This window comes from Pristiophorus japonicus, unplaced genomic scaffold (assembly GCF_044704955.1).
Source record: "Pristiophorus japonicus isolate sPriJap1 unplaced genomic scaffold, sPriJap1.hap1 HAP1_SCAFFOLD_1321, whole genome shotgun sequence".
Lineage (NCBI taxonomy): Eukaryota > Metazoa > Chordata > Chondrichthyes > Pristiophoridae > Pristiophorus > Pristiophorus japonicus.
In genome coordinates this window covers 1-10,000 of record NW_027250989.1, presented here as the reverse complement: position 1 = coordinate 10,000, position 10,000 = coordinate 1, and the positions used below count along the sequence as shown (strand labels likewise).

The following is a 10,000-nucleotide window of genomic DNA, read 5'->3' as shown; positions in this document are numbered from 1 at the left end:
TTGACGGGACTGGCTCTGCAAGGGCCGGGCGTGGAGGTCGTCCTCTCGGCTTACGCCGATGACGTGCTCCTCGCGGTAGAGGATCCCGCTGACCTGCGGAGGATGCGTGAGTGCCAGGAGATTTACTCGGCCGCGTCCTCCGCCAGGATCAACTGCGAGAAATGTTCCGGACTCCTGGTGGGTCAGTGGCGGGTGGACTCCCTGCCGGAGGAGCTCAGGCCTTTTGCCTGGAGCACGACCCATCTCCTCTATCTGGGAGTCTACCTTAGCCCCGACGAGGGAGCCTGGCCGGCGAACTGGCAGGAGCTGGAGGCCAAGGTCGCCGCTCGCCTAGGGCGCTGGACAGGACTGCTCCGAGTGCTGTCCTACAGGGGTCGAGCGCTAGTCATAAACCAGCTGGTGGCCGCAATGTTGTGGTACCGGCTGGTCACTTTGACCCCTCCTCCTGCGTTTGTCGCCAAGATACAGAAGAAGCTGGTGGACTTCTTCTGGAACAACAGGAAGCACTGGGTCTCTGCCGCGGTCTTGAGTCTCCCGCTTGAGGAGGGCGGTCAGTCGTTGGTGTGCGTCAGCGCCCAGCTCGCGACTTTCCGTCTTCAGACCCTGCAGAGATACCTTTATGTCGAGCCCCCTCCTAGGTGGTGTGCTCTGGCGAGGTATTTCTTCCGCCAGCAGCTCGACCTCAATTATGACACGCAGCTCCTGTTTGTGAACTTGGGGGGTGCCAGGACCGCCCTCCGGGAGCTGCCTGTCTTTTACAGGGAACTCATCAGGGTCTGGAACAAAGTCTCCACCAAGCGCAGCTCTCCGCCGGCTGGAGTGGCGGCCGTCCTGCAGGAGCCGCTGCTCGGGAATCCGTACCTCCACGGCCGAGGTTTTATGTGGCGGTCGGAAGAGAGGGCTGTGGCTGGTGAGGTGACCAGGGTCAGGGACCTGCTCGATGGCGGAGGAGCGGGCTGGATGGCGCCAGACACGCTGGCGCGGCGCCTAAACTCTGCCAACGTCCGCCACGCGGCCGATGCCATCGAGTCGCTAAAAACAGCTCTGGGCCCTGACTCCGTTAGGTGCAGCGAGGAGGCTCAAGCACGTGGGGAGATCCCGTCCGAACTGACCCCCGTCCGGACGGAATTCCTCATCGGCGCCAAACCCCGGAACCTCCCTCGGGGGCCGGCGCCTCACAACTTGAGCCGGCTCGGGGAAATCCCCTCCGTGCCTTTCAGTTCTGCGCGGAGGGGTTTCCTGTACGGGCTGCTCCTGCACACCCTCAACTTTGCCATCCTCGCCGGCCGTCCGGACACGCCATGGTGCACCATCTTGCCGTCCGGAGGAGGCGGGGGTCCCCGATGGAGGGCACTCTACGCAGGGGTCCTCCCACTATTCATCGGGGACTTGGCCTGGAGGGTGGTGCACGGAGCAGTGCCGTGCAACAAATTTTTAAGCCGGTTCACGGACTCCCAGGCCGCCTGCAATTTCTGCGGTCTGGAGGAGTCCGTGTTCCATGTTTTTATTGAGTGCACGAGGTTGCAGCCCCTGTTCCATTATTTGAAGGGGCTGCTCCTGAAATTCTGGCTGCACTTCAGTCCCACTCTCCTGATCTTTGGGCACCCTGTGCGGAGGGGAGCGGGTAGGTCCGAAGGCCTCCTCGTAGGACTGCTCCTGGGCACGGCCAAGGGTGCCATCAGCCGGTCCAGGCAGCGGGCGGTCGAGGGGGTCGTTCAACCTGACTGCCTGCCTCTCTTCCGCTCTTACATCCGGTCCAGGGTGTCCTTGGAGATGGAGCACGCGGTGTCCACCGGTACGCTCGCGGCCTTCCGCGAGAGGTGGGCACCGGAGGGACTGGAGTGCATCATCACGCCCGGCAACCAAATTTTAATTTGATTTTACGTTTTAAAGTTTAATTTGTTTTAATTGCCGGTGCTTTTAGTGTCCCCTTCCCTTTTATAGGGGGCACCGGAGAAATTGTGATTTTAGCGCCCAAAAAAAAAAACACACAAAAAAAAAACCAAAAAAAGGAAAAAAAGGGCCTTGTAAATGTCTGGTGTGTCACCCAGGTCGGGTGGCACAGTTTAATGTTTATGTTTTGCAGGTAGACTCTAAAAGAGTTTCATGCACAAGGACCCCCAGGTCCCTCTGCACCGCAGCATGTTGTAATTTCTCCCCATTCAAATAATATTCCCTTTTACTGATTTTTTTTCCAAGTTGGATGACCTCACATTTTCCAACATTGTATTCCATCTGCCAAACCTTAGCCCATTCTCTTAACCTATCTAAATCTCTTTGCAGCCTCTCTGTGTCCTCTACACAACCCGCTTTCCCACTAATCTTTGTGTCATCTGCAAATTTTGTTGCACTACACTCTGTCCCCTCGTCCAGGTCATCTATGTATATTGTAAACAGTTGTGGTCCCAGCACCGATCCCTGTGGCACACCACTAACCACCAATTTCCAACCCGAAAAGGACCCATTTATCCCGACTCTCTGCTTTCTGTTAGCCAGCCAATTCTCGATCCATGCTAATATATTTCCTCTGACTCCGCGTACCTTTATCTTCTGCAATAACCTTTTGTGTGGCACCTTATCAAATGCCTTTTGGAAATCTAAATACACCACATCTATCGGTACACCTCTATCCACCATGCTCGTTATATCCTCAAAACATTCCAGTAAATTAGTTAAACATATTTCCCTTTCATGAATCCATGTTGTGTCTGCTTGATTGCACTATTCCTATCTAGATGTCCCGCTATTTCTTCCTTAATGATAGCTTCAAGCATTTTCCCCACTACAGATGTTAAACTAACCGGCCGATAGTTACCTGCCTTTTGTCTGCCCCCTTTTTTTAAACAGAGGCGTTACATTAGCTGCTTTCCAATCCGCTGGTACCTCCCCAGAGTCCAGAGAATTTTGGTCGATTATAACGAATGCATCTGCTATAACTTCCGCCATCTCTTTTAATACCCTGGGATGCATTTCATCAGGACCAGGGGACTTGTCTACCTTGAGTCCCATTAGCCTGTCCAGCACTACCTCCCTAGTGATAGTGATTGTCTCAAGGTCCTCCCTTCCCACATTCCTGTGACCAGCAATTTTTGGCATGGTTTTTGTGTCTTCCACTGTGAAGACCGAAGCAAAATAATTATTTAAGGTCTCAGCCATTTCCACATTTCCCATTATTAAATCCCCCGTCTCATCTTCTAAGGGACCAACATTTACTTTAGTCACTCTTTTCAGTTTTATATATCTGTAAAAGCTTTTACTATCTGTTTTTATGTTTTGCGCAAGTTTACTTTCGTAATCTATCTTTCCTTTCCTTATTGCTTTCTTAGTCATTCTTTGCTGTCGTTTAAAATTTTCCCAATCTTCTAGTTTCCCACTAACCGTGGCCACCTTATACGCATTGGTTTTTAATTTGATACTCTCCTTTATTTCCTTGGTTATCCACGGCTGGTTATCCCTTCTCTTACCGCCCTTCTTTTTCACTGGAATATATTTTTGTTGAGCACTATGAAAGAGCTCCTTAAAAGTCCTCCACTGTTCCTCAATTTAGTCTGTGTTTCCAGTCTACTTTAGCCAACTCTGCCCTCATCCCACTGTAGTCCCCTTTGTTTAAGCATAGTACGCTCGTTTGAGACACAAATTCCTCACCCTCAATCTGTATTACAAATTCAACCATACTGTGATCACTCATTCCGAGAGGATCTTTTACTAGGAGATTGTTTATTATTCCTGTCTCATTACACAGGACCAGATCTAAGATAGCTTGCTCCCTTGTAGCTTCTGTGACATACTGTTCTAAGAAACAATCCCGTATGCATTCTATGAATTCCTCCTCCAGGCTACCCCATGTGATTTGATTTGACCAATCGATATGTAGGTTAAAATCCCCCATGATTACTGCCGTTCCTTTTTCACATGCCTCCATTATTCCCTTGATTATTGCCCGCCCCACCGTGAAGTTATTATTTGGGGGCCTATAAACTACGCCCACCAGTGACTTTTTCCCCTTACTATCTCTAATCTCCACCCACAATGATTCAACATTTTGTTCATTAGAGCCAATATCATCTCTCACAACTGCCCTGATATCATCCTTTATTAACAGAGCTACCCCACCTCCTTTCCCTTCTTGTCTATCTTTCCGAATTGTCAGATACCCCTGTATGTTTAATTCCCAGTCTTGGCCCCCCTGCAACCACGTTTCTGTAATGGCCACCAAATCATACCCATTGTAATGATTTGTGCCGTCAACTCATTTACTTTATTTCGAATGCTGCGTGCGTTTAGGTAAAGTGTTTTAATACTAGTTTTTAAACCATGATTTTTAGTTTTGACCCCTCCTGCAGCCCCTTTATATTCATACATATTGTCCCTTCCTATCACCTTATGGTTTACACTTACCCCAGTGCTACTCTGCTCTGTTGCCTCCTGCCTTTTGCATTCTTTCTTGGGATTCTGTTCATCTGCGCTCTCACCCACTCTAACTAGCTCAGAGCCCTCTTCTGGGTTCCGAATACTCCTCGCATTGAGGCACCGAGCTTTCAGGCTTGCCTTTTTATTACATTTTGACCCTTTAGAATTTTGCTGTACAGTGGCCCTTTTTGTTTTATGCCTTGGGTTTCTCTGCCCTCCACTTTTACTCATCTCCTTTCTGTCTTTTGCTTCTGTCTCCATTTTGTCTCCCTCTGTCTCCCTGCATTGGTTCCCATCCCCCTGCCATATTAGTTTAACTCCTCCCCAACAGCACTAGCAAACACTCCCCCTAGGACATTGGTTCCGGTCCTGCCCAGGTGCAGACCGTCCGGTTTGTACTGGTCCCACCTCCCCCAGAACCGGTTCCAATGCCCCAGGAATTTGAATCCCTCCCTGCTGCACCACTGCTCAAGCCACGTATTTATCTGCGCTATCTTGTGATTCCTACTCTGACTATCACGTGGCACTGGTAGCAATCCCGAGATTACTACTTTTGAGGTCCTACTTTTTAATTTAGCTCCTAGCTCCTTAAATTTGTCTCGTAGGACCTCATCCCTTTTTTACCTATGTCGTTGGTACCAATGTGCACCACGACAACTGGCTGTTCTCCCTCTCTTTTCAGAATGTCCTGCACCCCGCTCCGAGACATCCTTGACCCTTGCACCAGGGAGGCAACATACCATCCTGGAGTCTCGGTTGCGGCCGCAGAAACGCCTATCTATTCCCCTTACAATTGAATCCCCTATCACTATCGCTCTCCCACTCTTTTTCCTGCCCTCCTGTGCAACAGAGCCAGCCACGGTGCCATGAACTTGGCTGCTGCTGCCCTCCCCTGATGAGTCATCCCCCCCAACAGTACTCAAAGCGGTGTATCTGTTTTGCAGGGGGATGACCGCAGGGGACCCCTGCACTACCTTCCTTGAACTGCTCTTCCTGCTGGTCTTCCATTCCCTATCTGGCTGTGGACCCTTCTCCTGCGGTAAGACCAACTCACTACACGTGCTACTCATGTCATTCTCAGCATCGTGGATGCTCCAGAGAGTGAATCCACCCTCAGCTCCAACTCCGCAACGCGGTCCGTCAGGAGCTGGAGGCGGATACACTTCCTGCACACGTAGTCGTCAGGGACACTGGAGTCATCCCTGAGTTCCCACATGGTACAGGAGGAGCATAACACCCGACCGAGCTCTCCTGCCATGACTTAACCCTTAGATACACTTAAATTGGCGACAACAATGTTAACAGGTTACTTACTGATATAAAAAAGAAAAAGAAAAGCTACTCACCAATCACCAGCCAATCACTTACCCCTTTGGCTGTGACGTCACCGTTTGATCTCTTTCTACTTTTTTGCTTTATCTCCCGGCTGGAGCTGCACCGGCTGGGCCTTTATAGGCCTCACCACGCACCCCGGACTCGCGCCTCCTCCGACGTTGGGCCTTTATAGGCCTCACCACGCACCCCGGACCCGCGCCTCCTCATACGTTGGGCCTTTATAGGCCTCACCACGCACCCCGGACTCGCGCCTCCTCATACGTTGGGCCTTTATAGGCCTCACCACGCACCCCGGACTCGCGCCTCCTCATACGTTGGGCCTTTATAGGCCTCACCACGCACCCCGGACTCGCGCCTCCTCATACGTTGGGCCTTTATAGGCCTCACCACGCACCCCGGACTCGCGCCTCCTCATACGTTGGGCCTTTATAGGCCTCACCACGCACCCCGGACCCGCGCCTCCTCATACGTTGGGCCTTTATAGGCCTCATCACGCACCCCGGACCCGTGCCTCCTCCGACGTTGGGCCTTTATAGGCCTCACCACGCACCCCGGACCCGCGCCTCCTCATACGTTGGGCCTTTATAGGCCTCACCACGCACCCCGGACTCGCGCCTCCTCATACGTTGGGCCTTTATAGGCCTCACCACGCACCCCGGACTCGCGCCTCCTCATACGTTGGGCCTTTATAGGCCTCACCACGCACCCCGGACTCGCGCCTCCTCATACGTTGGGCCTTTATAGGCCTCACCACGCACCCCGGACTCGCGCCTCCTCATACGTTGGGCCTTTATAGGCCTCACCACGCACCCCGGACCCGCGCCTCCTCATACGTTGGGCCTTTATAGGCCTCACCACGCACCCCGGACTCGCGCCTCCTCATACGTTGGGCCTTTATAGGCCTCACCACGCACCCCGGACTCGCGCCTCCTCATACGTTGGGCCTTTATAGGCCTCACCACGCACCCCGGACTCGCGCCTCCTCCGACGTTGGGCCTTTATAGGCCTCACCACGCACCCCGGACCCGCGCCTCCTCATACGTTGGGCCTTTATAGGCCTCACCACGCACCCCGGACTCGCGCCTCCTCCGACGTTGGGCCTTTATAGGCCTCACCACGCACCCCGGACTCGCGCCTCCTCATACGTTGGGCCTTTATAGGCCTCACCACGCACCCCGGACTCGCGCTGCTCGGAGGCTGTGAACTCACTCAGCTCGCCTACCCCCGCGCGCCCCGCTCTCCCCCGTCTAGTGCAACGTCCACAGATCATCGCCCTCACCCCCCACCAGTCTCACTCACCACTGATCGCTTCGTACAGGTGACTCTGATACTCCAGGTAACTGTAGTTCTTGAATTCGTAGGGACCCTCACACTGGGCCTGACACTCAGCCAGTGCCGTCATGTACTCCCGCACCGTGGCCTCGAGGCTCGGGATGGATTCGGGAAACTGCTCGACCTGGTAAAGCTTCGAGGCTTCTTCGTAGGCCACCTGGGGGGGTGGGGGGGGGGGCGGGCGAGGGGGGCAAGATCGGAGGAGGTCAGTTAGTTCCATCACACCTCTTCCCACCATCCAAAACCCAGGGCTGCTCCCTGTTACTGTGAAGTTGGGAGGGCTGTTCGACTGGGGAGGGAGTCATCAAACCCAATTCCATCCCCCAATTCCTCCTGGACGGGGAACAGGAGCAGGAACCCGGGCTGATTCACCCCCCTCCCTAACCCAGGGGTCACTGGACAGGGATCAGGAGCAGGAACCCGGGCTGATTCACTCCCTCCCTAACCCAGGGGTCACTGGACAGGGATCAGGAGCAGGAACCTGGGCTGATTCACTCCCTCCCTAACCCAGGGGTCACTGGACAGGGATCAGGAGCAGGAACCCGGGCTGATTCACTCCCTCCCTAACCCAGGGGTCACTGGACAGGGATCAGGAGCAGGAACCCGGGCTGATTCACCACCCTCCCTAACCCAGGGGTCACTGGACAGGGATCAGGAGCAGGAACCCGGGCTGATTCACCCCCTCCCGAACCCAGGGGTCACTGGACAGGGATCAGGAGCAGGAACCCGGGCTGATTCACTCCCTCCCTAACCCAGGGGTCACTGGACAGGGATCAGGAGCAGGAACCCGGGCTGATTCACCCCCCTCCCTAACCCAGGGGTCACTGGACAGGGATCAGGAGCAGGAAACCGGGCTGATTCACTCTCCCTCCCTAACCCAGGGGTCACTGGACAGGGGTCAGGAGCAGGAACCCGGGCTGATTCACCCCCCTCCCTAACCCAGGGGTCACTGGACAGGGATCAGGAGCAGGAACCCGGCTGATTCACCCCCCTCCCTAAACCAGGGGTCACTGGACAGGGATCAGGAGCAGGAACCCGGGCTGATTCACCCCCTCCCTAACCCAGGGGTCACTGGACAGTGATCAGGAGCAGGAACCCAGGCTGATTCACCCCCTCCCTAACCCAGGTGTCACTGGACAGGGATCAGGAGCAGGAACCCGGGCTGATTCACCCCCTCCCTAACCCAGGGGTCACTGGACAGTGATCAGGAGCAGGAACCCAGGCTGATTCACCCCCCCTCCCTAACCCAGGGGTCACTGGACAGGGATCAGGAGCAGGAACCCGGGCTGATTCACCCCCCTCCCTAACCCAGGGGTCACTGGACAGGGATCAGGAGCAGGAACCCGGGCTGATTCACCCCCCTCCCTAACCCAGGGGTCACTGGACAGGGATCAGGAGCAGGAACCCGGGCTGATTCACCCCCCTCCCTAACCCAGGGGTCACTGGACAGGGATCAGGAGCAGGAACCCGGGCTGATTCACCCACTCCCTAACCCAGGGGACACTGGACAGGGATCAGGGGCAGGAACCCGGGCTGATTCACCCCCTCCTAACCCAGGGGTAACTGGACAGGGATCAGGAGCAGGAACCCGGGCTGATTCACCTCCCTCCCTAACCCAGGGGTCACTGGACAGGGATCAGGAGCAGGAACCCGGGCTGATTCACCCACTCCCTAACCCAGGGGTCACTGGACAGGGATCAGGAGCAGGAACCCGGGCTGATTCACCCCCTCCCTAACCCAGGGGTCACTGGACAGGGATCAGGAGCAGGAACCCGGGCTGATTCACCCACTCCCTAACCCAGGGGTCACTGGACAGGGATCAGGAGCAGGAACCCGGGCTGATTCACCCACCCCCTCCCCCGCCCACACTCTCAGCCTCACCCCCCCCTCCCTCAATACCCGTCTCTCCCACTTTACACCCCTCTCTCTCTCTCCCCCTTTCTTCGCCTCTCCCCCTTTCAGCTCTTCCCTCCCTCTCTCCTCCTCCCTCACCCGTTCGCTCCATCACAACTCCTCGCCAGCATCATCGCCCGCCCGACTCTCTCTCTCGCACTCACCTTCCCTCCCTCCCTCCCTCTATCTCACTCCCTCTATCTCACTCCCTCCCTCCCACACACATCTCACCCCACCCTCTCTCACTCACTCGCTCCCGTTCCCTCCCTCTCACACCCCTCTCTTTCAACCTCCCTCCCTCTCTCTTTCCCTCCGTCACCATCTCCCTCTCACACTGCTCTCCCTCTCTCTCTCTCTCCCCCTCCCCCCCACCTCCTCTCTCTCTCTCACCACCCTCCCCCACCCCCCGCTCCCTGCGCTCTCACCCAGTGAGGTTGGGCCTCCTGGTCCCTGAAGAACTCGGCCTTCACCCCCTCCATCTTCCGATACTTCTCCAGGTTTTCCTTCATCTCCTTGTGCTCCGGATTGGCCACGAAGAAGGTTTGGGCAGCTGCGGCAGCCTTGGCCAGCTGGTTCATCTGGGGGGGGGGCGGCGGGGGAGAGGGGGGGGGGATAGGGAGAGGGAGTGGGGAGAGAGGGAGTGGGGAGAGAGGGAGAGGGAGAGAGGGAGAGAGAGAGAGAGAGAGAGAGAGAGAGGGAGAGGGGAGAGGGGAGAGAGGAGAGGGGAGAGAGAGAGAGAGAGAGAGGGAGAGAGGGGAGAGGGGAGAGGGGAGAGAGGGAGAGGGGGAGGGGGAGAGAGGGAGAGGGGAGAGAGGGAGAGAGAGAGAGAGGGAGAGGGGAGAGAGGGAGAGGGGGGAGAGAGAGAGGGAGAGGGGAGAGAGGGAGAGGGGAGAGAGGGAGTGGGAGAGAGGGAGTGGGAGAGAGGGAGAGGGGAGAGAGGGAGAGGGGAGAGAGGGAGAGAGGGAGAGGGGGAGGAGGAGGGAGGAGAGAGAGAGGGGAGAGGGGAGAGAGGAGAGGGGATGGAGAGGGG

General features: G+C 55.9%; 1 protein-coding gene across 1 annotated transcript in view; it reads right to left on the bottom strand.

Moving 5' to 3' along the window:
- LOC139242407 (prolyl 3-hydroxylase 1-like) overlaps positions 1 to 9,548 on the bottom strand; it is a 52,338-nt gene extending 42,790 nt beyond the window's left edge. Inside the window, exons 1-2 of the mRNA XM_070870343.1 lie at positions 9,396 to 9,548; positions 7,045 to 7,234 (exon numbers count right to left, since the gene is read on the bottom strand). Coding sequence (XP_070726444.1) covers positions 7,045 to 7,234; positions 9,396 to 9,548 — 343 coding nt within the window. The remainder of the gene's footprint in view (positions 1 to 7,044; positions 7,235 to 9,395) is intronic.
- Between the last annotated feature and the right edge of the window lie 452 nt (positions 9,549 to 10,000).